The sequence below is a fragment of the Sylvia atricapilla genome, chromosome 14 (genome assembly GCF_009819655.1).
Source record: "Sylvia atricapilla isolate bSylAtr1 chromosome 14, bSylAtr1.pri, whole genome shotgun sequence".
Classification (NCBI taxonomy): Eukaryota; Metazoa; Chordata; class Aves; order Passeriformes; family Sylviidae; genus Sylvia; species Sylvia atricapilla.
Window position 1 is genome coordinate 2,203,597 of NC_089153.1, and position 16,002 is coordinate 2,219,598.

General features: G+C 53.2%; 2 protein-coding genes across 2 annotated transcripts; both read right to left on the bottom strand.

Moving 5' to 3' along the window:
• Window positions 1-4: 4 nt before the first annotated feature.
• Window positions 5-3,949, bottom strand: LOC136367705 (protocadherin gamma-B5-like). The gene is made up of 2 exons (XM_066329509.1): window positions 1,474-3,949; window positions 5-190 (listed from the first exon to the last, which is right to left on the bottom strand). Exons 1-2 carry the CDS (start codon window positions 3,940-3,942, stop codon window positions 5-7), a joined length of 2,655 nt encoding a protein of 884 aa, XP_066185606.1. The 5' UTR covers window positions 3,943-3,949.
• A 72-nt stretch (window positions 3,950-4,021) lies between these two features.
• Window positions 4,022-14,227, bottom strand: LOC136367706 (protocadherin gamma-A6-like). The gene is given in 4 exon segments (XM_066329510.1): window positions 4,022-4,370; window positions 4,864-4,928; window positions 11,779-12,552; window positions 12,554-14,227. Coding segments are annotated over 4 exon segments (2,862 nt in total).
• Between the last annotated feature and the right edge of the window lie 1,775 nt (window positions 14,228-16,002).

Below are 16,002 nucleotides of genomic sequence, written 5' to 3' on the forward strand. Positions count from 1 at the left end.
GCCTCTAGGCTCTTTCTACCCCGTTCAGCACCTCTCCGCACGGCAGAGACGATCGCTGACCGTTCCGCCGCCGACCCACGCAGCGAAAGAGCGAGAGAGCCGATCCGCAGCGGGCGGGGCTGCCGGTAGCGCTCCGAGCTTCCTCTCGCTCCTCTCGGTCAACAGCGGCGCCCGCAGCCTCCTCCCGGCACTGCAGGCAGCGTTAATGTAATGCAGTTATTTTAAGACGACCTATGGAGTGTTACGAGTCCTAACACAGTACTACAACAGAAGAACTTTCATCGCATATATTTGTAGAAGTCATGACTGAATGACCAGCGCAAGGGTGGCAAAAAAACACCACCTCTGATATACAGATCTAAGTTACTTCTCTCTGTGCCGACTGTATCTACAGCTACCCAGGAGGAAGGAAAGCTCCTGTAATGAACCTGCCCAGTTTATATATAATTACATTCAATCGAGTAGTTCTACAATCCCAGGAAGAAGCTTCTATTTTGTCAGAAATTAACGTGTAAATGGTTGACGCTCATTAGCAAAACCTTCTTCTAATTATTCTTATATTCATGTAGCTATCGCACATTTTCCACAAAAACACCTAAGGACAGTTGGAAAAGAGAAGTGCAGCTGCACGCCTTAAACTCTGATGGTCTTTGATGTATGTCCGAATATCCCTGATTCACGTCCCTAAACTGGCCATTTGGCGAATCTTGTTCACATTTGATATGTATCTTTGGATTTTAAAGTCTTATCCTTTTAAACAAATATCCATAACGAATGTTGGGGAAAAAACCAACCCAACAAACATAGAAAACCGAAAAAAAAAAATCTAGAACCCGAAAACCAAACAAACAAACGAAGAAAAACAAAATCAACAAAAAAACCCCCACAAATATCCCCAAACCTCGTTCCTCTACCAGTACAGTTTCTGCCACACCGTTCACTCAAAAGATGAGTGGTAGCCTCTTCTTTTACTCTGGGTGGAGAACCTTTCAGGTATCCACCAATGAAGCACACACACGAGACCTCTTGGAGCCCAAGATAGAAAAAGCGTTAACCAAGGGGTATGTGGCCGGCTATAAACCAAGTACCAGAATACAGATTCAGATAAAAACGATCATTAACGGAAAATTGGCAACGGCTAATATCTGCATTATTTCCCTGATTACTTAATGAAGAACCAGCGAGCCTCCTGCACAGTAAGGATTCCTCTTCACAGCTGCTGCTGATTATTATTTTGTTCAACGAACTAAAACAAAACAAAACAACTCCTCTTGATGAATTTGCAGCTATGACCACCGCAGAACCAAGTGCTACCGCTAAGAACATGTTCTCAGAATAAAAAAATCACCCCGTTCTTTCATTCCAACTTGGACCAGCCCTCTCTATCTCCACAATCCGCAGAAATCCACCCAAAGCAGTGCAATTCTTTGGGAATGTTCAAGAAGAACAGCAAGAAATCGCGGAACTACAAACCTGCAGTGCTTTGGGTTCGGCGGGTGGATCTCCCACAACGCCGCTGCTGCTGGAGATCTGCTTCTCGCAGGAATCCCCGGCCAGAAGCTCCTCCGCCGACAGGACGGGCACCGGCGGCGGCGGCGGCCAAGCGGCCTCGGGCACGGCGCGGGCCGGCGCGGCCACGCACAGGTTGTAGGAGTAGGGCAAGGTGCCCTCGCAGAAGTCGGCCGGGAAGGCGGCGCCGGCCACCGAGAAGCGCTGCGCGCCCAGGCAGCGCAGCACGGCGGGCGGCCCGGCCCGGCGCAGCCGCGCCAGCACGGCCAGCGCCACGCTCAGCACCAGGAGCGCCGACAGCAGCGCCAGCGCCAGCACCAGGTAGAACTGCAGCTCGGCCGCCGGCGCCTCGGCGCCCGCCGCCCGCTCGCTCAGCTCCGGCAGCGCCTCCTGCAAGCTCTCGGCCAGCACCACGTGCAGCGTGGCCGTGGCCGACAGCGCCGGCTGCCCGTGGTCCTTCACCACGGCCACCACACGCTGCTTGGCCGCGTCCCGCTCGGACACGGCGCGCGCCGTGCGCACCTCGCCGCTGTGCAGCCCCACGCGGAACAGCGCCGGCTCCGACGCCTGCACCAGCTCGTACGACAGCCACGCGTTGCGCCCCGCGTCCGCGTCCACCGCCACCACCTTGGCCACCAGGTAGCCGGCCTCGGCCGAACGCGGCACCACCTCGAAAGGAGGCGCCGCCGCTCCCGCCGCCTCTCCCGGCGCCACGGCGGCCCCCGCGCCCGCCGCCGGCCACAGCACCCGCGGCGCGTTGTCGTTGCGGTCCAGCACGAAGACGCGCACCGTGGCCGTGGAGCTGCGCGCCGGCGCGCCGCCGTCCTGCGCCCGCACCGCCACCGCGAACTCGCGGCACTGCTCGTAGTCCAAGGAGCGCTGCGCGTACAGCGCGCCGCTCCGCGCCTCCACCGACACCAGCGGCGCCGCGCCCGCCGCGCCCGCGCTGCCGCCCGCCAGCCAGTAGCTCACGCGCCCGTTGGCGCCCGCGTCCGCGTCCCGCGCCTGCACGCGCAGCACCAGCGCGCCCGCCGCGTTGTTCTCCGCCACGTACGCGCTGTACGCCGCCTCCTCGAACACCGGCGCGTTGTCGTTCACGTCCGACACCTCCAGCACCAGCTCCGCGCTGCTCCACAGCGCCGGCCTGCCCCGGTCCCGGGCCACCACCGTCACGCGGTGCTCGGCCGCCTGCTCGCGGTCCAGCGCGCTCGCCGTCACCACCTTGTACGAGCCGCCCGGCGACGCCACGATCGACAGCGGCGCCTCTCCCGACAGCTCGCACGACACCTGCCCGTTCTCGCCCGAGTCTCTGTCCCGAACTTTCAGCAGTGCCACCACGGTACCGGTCGGGGCATCCTCTGGCACGGGACTCGACAGGGACAGAATGGTGATCTCGGGCGCGTTGTCATTCTCGTCCGTGATGTCGATCTGCACTTCGCAGTGACTGGTGAGCCCACCGCCGTCTCTCGCCTCCAAGCCGAAGACGTATTTCTTTTTCTCCTCGAAATCGAGGGCACCCGCTGTCCTCACTTCCCCGCTCTCACTGTCGATTACGAACAACGCCCTGACTGTATCCGGGACGTTACCAAAGGAGTAGGACACCCGGCCGTGCGAGCCGGCGTCCGCATCTGTCGCCCGCACCCTCAGCACCAGCGACCCCACGGGAAGATTCTCCGCCACTCGCGCCTCGTAGACGTTTTTGCTGAACACGGGCGGGTTGTCGTTGGCATCTGTCACGTTGATGAGAATCGGGACAGTCCCGGACCTCGCGGGGTCCCCGCCATCAACCGCTGTCAGTACCAGCTCAAATGAGCTTTGCTTCTCACGGTCCAATACTCTCTCCAGTACCAATTCCGGCTGCTTGTAGCCCCCTGGCTTTTCCTTCATCGATAGGGAGAAGGACGGGTTGCTGGTAAGCTGGTAAGTCAGCAACGAGTTACTTCCGGCATCTGTGTCTCGTGCCGTCTCCAGAGGGAACCGAGCACCGGGAAGCGTCCATTCACCGATCTCAAGGTCCATAACAGACTTGCTGAAGACCGGAGAGTTGTCGTTCACGTCCTCGATGGCCACCTCGACGTGGAAAACATTCAGCGGGTTGTGCACGAAAGCCTCGAAGCTCACGGAGCAGGTCGCCGAGTCGCCGCACATCTCCTCCCGGTCCAGCTTCTCGTTCACGTACAGGTTCCCGTTCTCCTCATTCACAGTGAAGTATTGCTTCTCCTCGCTCAGCCGCAGCTTGCGCGCCGGCAGCTCGTCCGCGCTGAGCCCCAGGTCCCGCGCCAGCGGCCCCACGAGCGAGCCTCTGCCCAGCTCCTCGGGGATGGCGTAGCGGACCCGCTCGGCCGCCGCCCGCCACCACACGCACAGCAGCACCGCGCCCAGCAGCGCTCGCCCGCCGCCCGGCCCGCGCCTCTGCCGCCGCCTCAGCGCCATTCTCTGTGGCCACAGCTCGCCGCCGCGCTCCTGCCGGACTCCTGCCGCCGCCCGGCCTCCCTTCCAGCCGCTCTCGCTCTCACCGCAGCGCACGGGCCGCCGCAGCGCAGCCAGCCCGCTCGGGCCGCCTCGGACGCCGCCGCTCCCCGCCAAGCGCCGCCTCTCGCCGCCTCTCGCCGCCTCTCGCCGCCTCTCGCCGCTGCTGCTTCTGCTGGCGGGGCCGCTGCCGCTGCGGCCGGCGCCGGGCGAGCGAGCAGCCTGCGGGGGCAGGACGCTGCGGCGGCCGCGGCTCCAGCGCCGCTCGGCGGCGGCCAACAGCGACACCCGGAGGCGCCGCAACGCCACTGCAGCCGCCGGATGGCCGCGCTCGAGGGGGCCCGGCTTTGGGCGGGGCTCGGGGCTGCGCCGCCGGCGGGGTCTCTCCTCCGCTGCCCACACAGACAGCAGCAGCTCCCGCTGAATTCCACCCCAAGGCGGCTCTATGTGAGATGCGCTGAGCGGTGCTTTTAGTACATTCTTTCGAGGCGTATGGAACAATGAGAAGCAAACATTAATGGCCCGGCAATTACGAATGGAATTTAGTTGTTTTTAAGAAAATCACGGCTCATCTGCAGCAGCAATAAACGATAATATAGGGAAGATTTCAAAAGAATTTCCGAACTTTGTCACACCTCTTGAATTCTTTTTTCAGTAAGTGGGACAAATTACTTCGAGATATAGACCACCCTAAAGCAATCTAATGACAAGATAGTACAGTAACAGTTACTCCTTGGTTTCTGACTCATTAAAGTTGTTTCATCTGCATCTCCACATCTGAGCGCCTGATAATAGAAAGGTCAAAGCAACGCTGAGGCATTCATAAAGGTAAACAATGTTTTCAGTTTCCCATTTAAATATTTCTTTAATGGTCATTTAACCTACACCTGGGCCATCAGCAGGAACACTTCCTCATAGACTTGAACGTTGGAGGCATATTCAAAACTTCTCTGGGCAATATGTTCCATTTTCTCACAACCCACACTGCAAAGCTTTCTCCTAATCAAAGCCTCTCTTCTTTTAGTTAAAAACACTTCTCTGCTGTCGTATGGCCACTGGCCCTTTTAAAAAGTGCTCTGTCCATAGTTCCTATAAGACTATTCATAACCTGAAACAGCAAAAACTCACTGAAGAGTCCACACACAGGTATGACTTCTCCATGCTTGAAGACTCAAATCCTTCAGTCCTTCTCCATAGCAGAGATGTCTCACCCTAAGACCATTTCCATGGCCCTTCCGGGGACGCTATGTCCATTGGGAATGTTGGGTCAAGATCTGCATGCAGTCTAGGGTCTCACAAAAGAAAGTTAAGATGGGGGCAAGGATCTCCCTGGACCTGCCGGGCACAGAACTTGTTATGCAGAGCAGGACACAATTTGAACAGCAGGTGCCCATTGGCGGCTTATGGCCCATCTTATCACCCACCAATCACCCAAAGTACTTCTCTGCTAAGCTCTTCCCTATCCCCTACTCTCTGTTCAAACTGGGGATTGCCCTAACCCAGGGCCAGCACCTTGCACTTTACCCTGTTCCACTTCATGATGGTTGCACGGGGACACTTCTCCAGCCCATCCCTCGCTGGCATCTCTGCCCTCTCGGCCATCAACTCAAATCGGTGTCAGACGCAAATGTCCTGAAGCTGCATCCATCCCATTGTCCATGGAGGTACTAAACAGTCCTGCTCCCAGGAAGGATCCTGGAGGGACAGCACAAGTTACTGCTTTCCACCTGGGCATTGGGCCACGGCCTGTAACTCTTTGGAGGTGACAATCCAGCCTGTTCCTCAGCCATTTAACAGCCTCCAGATGATTGCCCAGCACGTTCCTCTGGGTGATGACGTGGAGGACACTGCACAGGTTCTCACTTTATCCCCTGGTCTGTTCATGGACACCTTGGCTGGGCTGGGTGGCCGCTCTGCACTGTGACAACTGCAGCAGAGATGTTCCTGCATTTTTACACTACAGACAGAGTGTTCCTGGGTGAGAACACGTGTGATTATGAAACCCTTCCTCTTTACAGCTGTAAACATCACAGGTGTGTGTGGGAACTGCACCTGCATTTGGACAGTTGGGACAGAGGAGACTTTCTGTTATGATTCTGCCTGATCTCCGCCTAGATCAGGATGAAAATACGGGGAATGTAGAGTCGAGTTTGGTCTTGGTTGTTTATTACCTTATCTACTAACAGTATTTACAGCATGAGCTCCAGCATGCCAGCCACAGAAAGGAGGTAAAATGCAGGGCCTCCAACTTTCATCAAGGCTATTTAAGAGATAGTTACCCAGTACCAAAACGACAATTGTATCATTTAGGTTTTCGACCCAATAATGACCATTTGATGTTCACAATGCAGATATCTTTCACCCAACTTGAAAAAGCTACCCAGATCCGTAAAGAAGACACAAGAAGGTGAAGAAGAACTTTGACAATGCCCTGAATCCTGCATCTTTGCCTATACACATTGCTATCTATCAAAGCTATGTTTTCACCATGTGAGATCACACAACAGCAATTGAGCTACACACCCACAGCCCCTGTGCTATCACACAATCTCAGAAGCCTCTTCCAAGGCCTCAAGTCAAATGTGGTGCCTGCCCAAGGGTCTGCACTCCTCAGCTCAGAAAGCCTGAAAATTTCAGCCTCCAGGGTTCCAATAACCTTTCACATAAGATCAGACACGCTGAGGTTGAGCTCATGACAACAAGCAGACAAACAGTTACACACATACAGAAATCAACAGATGCAATAACATTTTGTAGGTCTTGCTCTACAGAAGTAGCTCAAATCACCTTCTAGTCCATCAGGCACAGCCTTGTGTTATCTATGACATGTGTCAAGCAAGGGAATGACCAACTTCTTCCCTACCCTCACACAGAAAACTCTCCTCCCTTCATTTTCTCCTATGCCATGTAGCTGGAAGGGTCTCGCTTGTGCCCATCTCCTCACTGGAGATAAATCTCATATTCATCATGAGATGATAATGCACTGCAGCCACACCCAGAAGGGAGGTGCATTGGTCTGCTCACCACCATGATGAGAAGGAAATGAAGGATTCTAAAGCACACAAATGATAAACAACCATACTGAAAGATTAGCAGTCATCCAACGGAGAACGGCTCATCAAACCACTGCCTTGGAGGGAATCTCCACCCTGACTTTATCACGTGCTCTTTTCCACACAGATGCAACGTCTACTAAAGTCATGTTTACATGTCTTTCTCCCAACACTAACAGAACACAAAGTCACGCTCGTATCTCCTGCCTTCCAATCCCACTGGAACAAGAGGCAAGAGACATGAGCACACCATCCACTGCTAAAAAATAATCGGTTGTTGATAGCAGTAAGTATACCCACATATACTTTACATCAAGGAAAACAAAATGAAAAAAAAACGAAACCAAACTCACAGTAAACCACAAAACATGAATCAGATAGTGAAAGGAAGCATTAGAAGACAACAAACTGTCAGTGATACTCAGTCAAGTCTTCTAGGCCTTCATTTCAGGCCTGAAAATTCATGCTTCAGAGCAACTAGAAGTCACTGAGGTTTCAGGCTCCAAGTGTGGCCCTAAACACTTACACTGGACAGCAGGACAGGGGGTTTCATTGTAACAGTTAGTGTTCCCCTCAGCAATTTTTTTTGCAGTGTGACCGGCTCACCTTGCACAGTTATGAAACCATCATTTTAAACAGCTGCTCATTGGCCTCTTTCTCATGTTGAATCTTCTGACAAATGACAACACATTCTCTTACTGCTTCTGCTTCCTATTCTTCCTGTCTCCCACACAAACAATTCTTTCCTAGGTGGCTGGATCAAGGATTTTCTGAAAAACAATAGTCACTGTTTCAAATCTAAAAGTACTGGCCAAAATTGTGAAAATGACCTACAACCTAATCTGGAAACAAAGGCCTGAAGGAAAGGGTAATTACAACTCTGAAGAAACTCATGATATCACAATGCTGTATAGAGATACAGATGGATAATGGAGGTTTCACACAGGATTAATTGCCTGTTTCAGCACAGAATTATAGTTTTATATGAACAGTTACTGTGGAAAATGTCACTGTTGAGGACTGTCATTGTCTTTTACGTCAGAGAAACCAGGATCAGAACAGAAATGGCTTTGGCAGCAATCATGAAATCAAACCAGTTCTCAGCCAAACTCACACAGATTCACCGAATTTCCTGACACAGAACTGAGCTCTCACCCTCCTCACCCTGGGTCACAGCCTTCAGTTACACCGTCAACACACGCCAAAATTTGGGTTGTATCTTGGCCACAGAGAAAACAACAACTTCTGAAAACCTATATTTATGAAGTTTTATTTCTTTAATGAAATATTCAGGGTCAGGCTGGGTGGGGCTCAGAGCTACCTGATCTGGTGGAAGATGTCCCTGCCCACGGCAGAAGAGTTGGAATAGCATGATTCTTAAGGTCCTTTTCAACACAAACCACTCCATTAGTCTGTTTCATTCATTCTGTGGCTACATGTACAGCTTCAAAGTATGGAATTTCCTACTGGATAATTGTATGTTTTGGAGTTTGCAGGATTGCCAGGCACAATGAGGATCAGCTTTACTCCTTGACAAGAAAACAAGAACACTGACAACCCACCCAACCCAACCCAAACAAATTATCAAAAAAATTAATCAACCCAGCCAAGAATGGGAAAACACCTGTGTTGGGGAAGATGAATCAGGGAAACCTTATAAATACGAATTGCTTAGCAAAAGATTCTGAAAATATGAAAACCTATAATCAAAATAGAAATGAAAGCTTACTTTGAGTTGTAGGGTACTGAGTCTTAGTTACTATATAATCTGAAAACAATAGCCTGGGGAGCTGAAGGAGAATCCCTTTTGATTGAACAATACCTTCCTGCTGGCTGAGGGATCCAAAGGTCAATGTAGCAAAACAGAAGTCTAAAGAGTAGTTTTTAGAGTTTAAAGTATAACACAGTGTGGTAATACAGTAGTTCTTGTAGGCTGTATGTAGATTCTAAAGGATTTTGCGTCTTGTATTGGTTGCTCACTATAAATTAGAATATTCATCACAAAAGGAGATATCATGTATTGTAACACGGACCTTGCTCTTTTAACTCTTAATTCTTAGCTCTTAACTCTCTTAACTCTCCTAACTCTTACCTCTTCTAGCTCTCCTTCCCGTTACTCTTAACTCTTACCTCGTATCTCTTAACTATTAACTCTTGCTCTTACCTCTCCTCCAAACTCCTCTCTTACCCTTCCTCATCCCCCTATTCTCGCTCTCTCTCACTCTCTTCCCCCTGCCACCTTGCTCTCTCGCTCCCTTCTCTCTCAGCTCTCACCCTGCTGTTCTTTCTCCCTCTCTCTTTGGGACTTCCCTTCAGCCGAGGCTGGTGGCTGAAGGCAAGGCCCTTTTACTCACGACCCTTGCAATTAAACCACATGTTCTGGAATATACAGGTTGGCAGAATTCCTTGTCCCAGCCGTCCGTGGATTCACCTACACAACACCAGAGTATCAATCCCGACCTCACGTTTCAGATTATGTCAACTCTAGTATATACACAAGACAGGAAACTCGAATGGAACTAATGCACAGGAGGCCTCACACAGGAGCTCACTGCACAGACCCCAGACAGTCATTTCCTTGGAGAGTAAGATTGAAGAAGTTCTTGGAACCACAGCTGTGGGCCTCATCTACTAAGACAAATAGAACTGGACACAATTCATTCATTCATTCTGAACTATATCACAGTGGATTCCAGCATTGGCCCTGTCTCTGGATACACAGACTTCTCCTACCCGTCCAAACATAACAGGAAATCTGCAAATTTTGCATACAGACATTAGTGGAAGAAAACATGTGTGCACAGCTGCTCAGATCCCAAGCATCACAACTAAGATTACTCTGGTCCTCCCAAATATTTGAACAAGTAAAAAATATTATATAGGCCATAAATTGTTCCCAGCTCTGTCACAGATCCAGCCATCCAAGTACCAGCTCAAAGGCAACATCACCATTTTTTACCCACAAGGTCATCTGAGCGGAAATCACACAATAAAAAATCATAAGAATCCTCCTGACTCATGTTCATAAGGCAAACAAGAGCCCTGGGGATCAACAAAACACATGCCATGTCTCCACCAGTGCCTCCTCACACACCACACCCCCAACACTCCCCCCTAACCCTTCCCAGCTCACATGGTTATCACAGATCTTCAGAATTTAGACAGACTCCACCAAAGGAAAGGTGCTCACACAGTCTCTCCTCACCATGGAAAATATTTGACTTCTCACCCCAGCCATGGGACAAGAAAAAGCTTTTCTTACATTTTAAAGAAACAGGTCGACGGAAATTTCTCTCTTCACCTACAAACATGAAAGAACCATCTTCAGATCATCAGAACAGTGAGACAGAAAATCAACACCTGCAGAGCTGAAGAGCTCACAACACTCTTCTGTGTCATATAACTCACAGTAGATGATTCATCAACTTGGTTTATAGGCCCCAAACACATTGCTTGCTCTTCCCATATGGCATCTTTCACAAGCACAATATTAAGCTTTTAAGTGACACAATTATGATGGCCTGCAAACACTTAGTAACAATCTCCAAGGGTTCTCCATGCAGCTGAAGTATATATCTTCTAGACAATGACATTATGAAGAAAAACCTCACATTGCTCCATACCAGAGACACGAAGTGGACAGGGAATGGAGGAAATCATTCCCTTGAGTCTTTCATCAGATAATCAGGGACAGCACATAGTACTGAAATTTCCAACCCTTGCCATCATCCGTGGTGTTCTTCCACCCATGTATACTAAATACATGTGACAGTGCAGGCCCAGCTCCCCAGACCACTTTTCTTCACACCACCAATTTCACACAGATATTTTTACTTCTCTGTACTATGGAAGCAACATTTGCCTCCTCACTGAAGTTCTGTGAAGACACTTCATAGATCTAAAAGGAAAAGCACAGCAGTCTTCCAAGACAGACTAAGTCAGTGAATATCTGCACAGAGGGAACTACATCCACCCAATATCTTCTGCTGCACCTTGAATCTCTCCCTTCCCACCCAAACAATTCTCTTGCCATGCTAAATATTGTATAGCCAAAAGTCACCCTGCTCTATTTGACATAGCTCAACATTCTACACCAAGAAAAAACCAAAGCAGTTCTGCCATTGCCTCCTTCATTTCCTCCTCCACACGCAGCCACCCACAGACTTTTCAAAGAGTCACAGCTTCATGTGGATTCCTCATTTTCAGGACAGGCAGAAATCATCAAGGCACATCAGCAAGGACCGATTGTTGCTCGGCCAAATCCTCTCTTGGGGACAAAGATCAAAGCATGGGTGACACAAAGCCTTTTGCAGATGACCTCCAATATGTATCATGGAGAACGAAAAAGGCTGAGAAGAACGTGCAGAGAAGTTCTCTGCAAAGCCATCAGCACTTTGTTCAAGACACATCTAACCCATTCAAATACATGTGCTGATGGGAAGATACACGAGACAGCTAAAAACTAGTATTTCTTAAAAACGTGATCTATCCTTTGAGAAGATCTCATATTAAGAGAGGCATGGATCCTACCCAGCACAGGTGACATGCGCGAAGAATACCCGGAACCTGAGAAATACCCAAACCACTGCCCTGAAGAACAGCCTGCCAGGGGCAGCCTTCTCCCTCCTACCTTCTTCACCTTGCTTTTAATCAGAGTCTAGTATGCAAGCCAAAGAACACGGCAGAGAAAGGGCAAACGAACATCAGGGGAAAGCGTGGCGGAGAAATTCCGGACAGAGAAACTCACCGAGGGAGCGGAGGGATCCGCGGGGAGGGCGGCGGCCACATCCTCCTCCCCGAGCAGCGGCGCGGGCTCGTCGGGCAGCGGCCGGGCCGGGAGGGTGTCGCAGCAGCTGGCGGCCGAGAAGCGCAGCTGGCTCTTGCGCGAGTCGGCCGTGAGCGACACGTCGTGCGAGTAGGACTGCAGGAAGGCGCGCACGCCGTCGATGCCCACGAAGTGCGAGACGGGCACGCCGCGCAAGGCGCCGCTGTCGGGCGGCAGCAGGTGCCGGCGGCGCCAGCGGCGCAGGCGCAGCGCCAGCAGCAGCAGCAGGAAGGCCACGAAGAGGCACGACACGGCGGCCACGGCCAGCACCAGCCAGCGCGTCAGGCTGCCGGCCGCCTCGCCCGGCGCCGCCGCCTCGGCCGCGCTGCCCAGCTCGGCCAGCAGCTCGGCCACGCTCTCGGCCAGCACCACGCTCAGCGTGGCCGTGGCCGACAGCGCCGGCCGCCCGTGGTCCTTCACCACCACCACCAGGCTCTGGCGCGCCGCGTCGCGGGCCAGCGGGAAGCGCGCCGTGCGCACCTCGCCGCTGTGCAGCCCCACGCGGAACAGCCCCGGCTCCGTGGCCTTGGCCAGCTCGTAGGACAGCCACGCGTTCTGCCCCGCGTCCGCGTCCACCGCCACCACCTTGGCCACCAGCGCGCCGGGCTCCGACCAGCGCGGCGCCAGCTCCACGCCCGACCACGCGCCGCCCGAGCCCGCCGCGGGAGCCGCCGGCGGGTACAGCACCTGCGGCGCGGTTGTCGTTCTCGTCCACGATCTGCAGCCGCACCGACACGTTGCTGCTCAGCGCCGGCGCGCCGCCGTCCTCCGCACGCACCCACAGCTGCAGCTCGCGCACCTGCTCGTAGTCCAAGGAGCGCAGCGCGTACAGCGCGCCCGTCTCCGCCTGCACCGACACGTACGACGACAGCGGCGCGCCCCGCACCCGCCCCTCCGACAGCCGGTAGCGCACGCGCGCGTTCTGCCCCCAGTCCGCGTCCGTGGCGCGCACCGTCAGCACCAGCGCGCCCGCCGCGTTGTTCTCCGCCAGCCGCGCGCTGTAGCGCTCCTCCGCGAACACCGGCGCGTTGTCGTTCACGTCCAGCACCCGCAGCGCCAGCACCGCGCTGCTCTGCAGCGCCGGCGACCCGCCGTCGGCCGCCCGCACTGTCACGTTGTACTCCGGCACCTGCTCTCGGTCCAGTTCTCTCGCTGTCACCACGCTGTAGTAGCTGCCGTGTGAGCTCTCTAGTCGGAACGGGACATCCTCGTCGAGCGAGCACCGAACCTCGCCGTTCGCCCCCGAGTCGCGGTCCTGAACTTGCAGGAGGGCGACCGTTGTCCCCGATGGGGCGTCTTCAGAAATCTCAGTCAGCGCTGACCGTACCAAAATTACCGGTGTGTTATCGTTTATGTCTGTGACGGTGATCCCGACTTTGGCAGTGTCGGAAAGGCCTCCGCCGTCCCGTGCCTGCACTTCTAGTTCGTAAGAATCCCCTTCCTCATAGTCCAGGCTCTGAATCAACGTGATGGCACCTCTCTCAGAATTCAGATGGAATATCCTCGATGCTCTTTCTGTTATTTTCTTAAATGTGTATTTCACTATCCCATTCAGTCCCTCGTCGGCGTCCGTGGCCGTGACCGTGACGAGGACAGAGCCCACGGGCACGTCCTCGGCCACACGCACCGTGTACTCCGCCTGCCTGAACACCGGCGCGTTGTCGTTCGCGTCCAGCACCGTCACTCGGATCCGAGCCGTGCCCGTCCGGGCCGGATCGCCGCCGTCACTCGCCCTCAGCACCAGCTCGTGAAACGCCGCCTCCTCCCGGTCCAGCGCCTTCGCCAGCACCAGCTCGGGACGCTGATCGCCGCCGGGGCCCGCCTGCACGGCCAGCGAGAAGTGCTCGTCGCCGCTCAGCTCGTAGCTCTGCAAGGAATTCCGGCCCGAGTCTGGATCATGAGCCTCGGCCAGAGGAAACCGCGACCCTGGGGCTGCCATCTCGCTTATTTTCTCTTCCAGCTCAATTTCCTTGAAGCTGGGGTCGTTGTCGTTAATGTCCGTGATCTCTACTTCGATTTCATAAAACTTCATTTCCCCCTCTACTATCAGCTCACAGCGCAGCACGCATTGCTGCACACTCTCACACAGCTGCTCTCTGTCGATCCTCTCCGCCGTCACTAAATGTCCCGTGTTCTCGTGCAGAGCAAAATACTGAGTCCTACCTTCTGAAACAATGCGGGCACCGCCGTCTCGCAGCGCCGTGAGCTGCAGCCCCAGGTCCTTGGCCACGTCGCCCACGAACGAGCCCTTGGGCATCTCCTCGGGCACCGAGTAGCGCAGCTGCCCCCACGCCGCCTCCCACGCCGCCAGCAGGACGGCCCAGAGCAGAGCTCGCTGCCGCCGGCCCCAGCGCCTCCGAGCCGCGCACATCTCCGCCGCGCCACCGCCGGCACCGCAAACACCTCGGCCGCTCACCGCCGGTCACTACACCAATTCCGCTCACGCTCCTTCCGCGATCGCTTTTTTCTGCCCCGCCGCCTCTCCGCAGCACAGTCCCGCACCACCGGGACGATCGCAGACCTCTCGGTCGCCGAGCCTGACAGGGAGCGAGAGATGGAGCCGATCCGCAGCGGGCGGGGCTGCCGGTAGCGCTCCGAGCTTCCTCTCGCTCCTCTCGGTCAACAGCGGCGCCCGCAGCCTCCTCCCGGCACTGCAGGCACCGAGCGCTGCCCGCCGCTGCCCGCCCGGCCCCGCTGCACACACGGGACAGGCGCCGCCGAGACGTCGCTTTTCGCCCGGCGCCGATCTCCTGCCTCCGCATTTCTCCAGCCCATCTCTGCCTTCATCCTCCAGGGCATCACGGTCGGGAGGAAGGCAGAGGCATTCCATGGGCGTGGTTCTTTAACCGCACGGGAAACTGATCCCTTACTAATGTCATTGTATGTATATCAAAACACATTTTCGTATTTTACCCAGTAGATTATGTTACTTTTACTCTTTTTATTCAAAGGCATCTTCAGCAACAGGATGTCAGAGAGAAAAAGGGAAGAGAATCGCATCTCGAAAACAACGAGCTATCAGGATCATTAATTAAAGCGGGTCGAGAGCAATTGCATGCTTCTTGAAGTCAGGGAGCTAATTGCTAACGGACTGAATTACAGATACAGATAAAGATGAAGCTAAAACTCTCCAAGGAAACTTTCAGGCTTTAGAATATTTGATATTCCTTCCTAAGATTAACATGGGATTACCTTAATTTATACAGATTGACATTTAGTCAAGTCATTTGCGGTTTCCTTTTTCTGAAATTTATGTGAAAAGCAGTGAAGCTCATTAGTAAGATATTCATCTAACTATCTCTTGATGTTATTGGTATAATGTTATTTCAAGACAACAGTTATAGAGACATAAGCCAAAAGTACAACTCTGCCCTTGAACCCATGCTGACCACTAATCAATGCACAAATGGCACTCAGTAAGGTGCCCAAACCGTCGTGTGGACAATCTCCCTGATACCTGATCCGTTCCTATCTCACCTGTCTATCCGAGTGATCAGAACTGCAGAAATTTGCGGTTCTCGATAGACTCCAGCCCTCCTGAATCCCCCAAACCCTCTATGTAAACAGGATAGAAAAATGAATAAAATCTCTAAATAAGAAACCATTCAACACTCTCACCAGTGTACGAAAGTAATATAATGAAGAGCAAAGCAGAAAAAACTGCCAGCAGCATGCAGAGAAGGAGCCATCTAGTCCCACTACTGCATCTCCCCCTAAAAAACACGTGGGCATCTATTTTTTCACTCAGGATGGAGAACGGAACTTTCCACATTCGATCCCTTTTCTAAACCTGATAGAGGCTAAACGAAATTTAAGGAACCGGTTTCTGTAAAGCAATACACGAGTCTCAAGGAAGCCCTTTTCAAAAGAAATTAGACAGGAAAGATGAAAGCTCACACACAAGGTATCAGTGCTTTTCTTATTTCCCCCGTTATGCAGAATCAGCCATTCTCTCTCCATAGAATATGGATTTAATTTAAATATTGCAAACACATGCGAGTTATTAAGCTCACGTCTTGAACACGAGACAACTTCGCGGCTGAAGCTGAACCTGAGACCAAGGAAACACCAAGTGCTTCCTGCTCTCCATGAACGGCAGACAAGCCAGTTCCTTAATTCAGTCCATCACGGGGACAGGACTGTGAC

What these genes read in the sequence shown, in the direction of transcription:
- LOC136367705 (XM_066329509.1), bottom strand. Translation starts at nt 3,942, where the DNA reads ATGGCGCTGAGGCGGCGGCAGAGGCGCGGGCCGGGCGGCGGGCGAGCG. An exon ending in CCGAACCCAAAGCACTGCAG is followed by an intron (nt 191 to 1,473) that starts GTTTGTAGTTCC and finishes CGCTGCCTGCAG; the next exon opens with TGCCGGGAGGAGGCTGCGGG.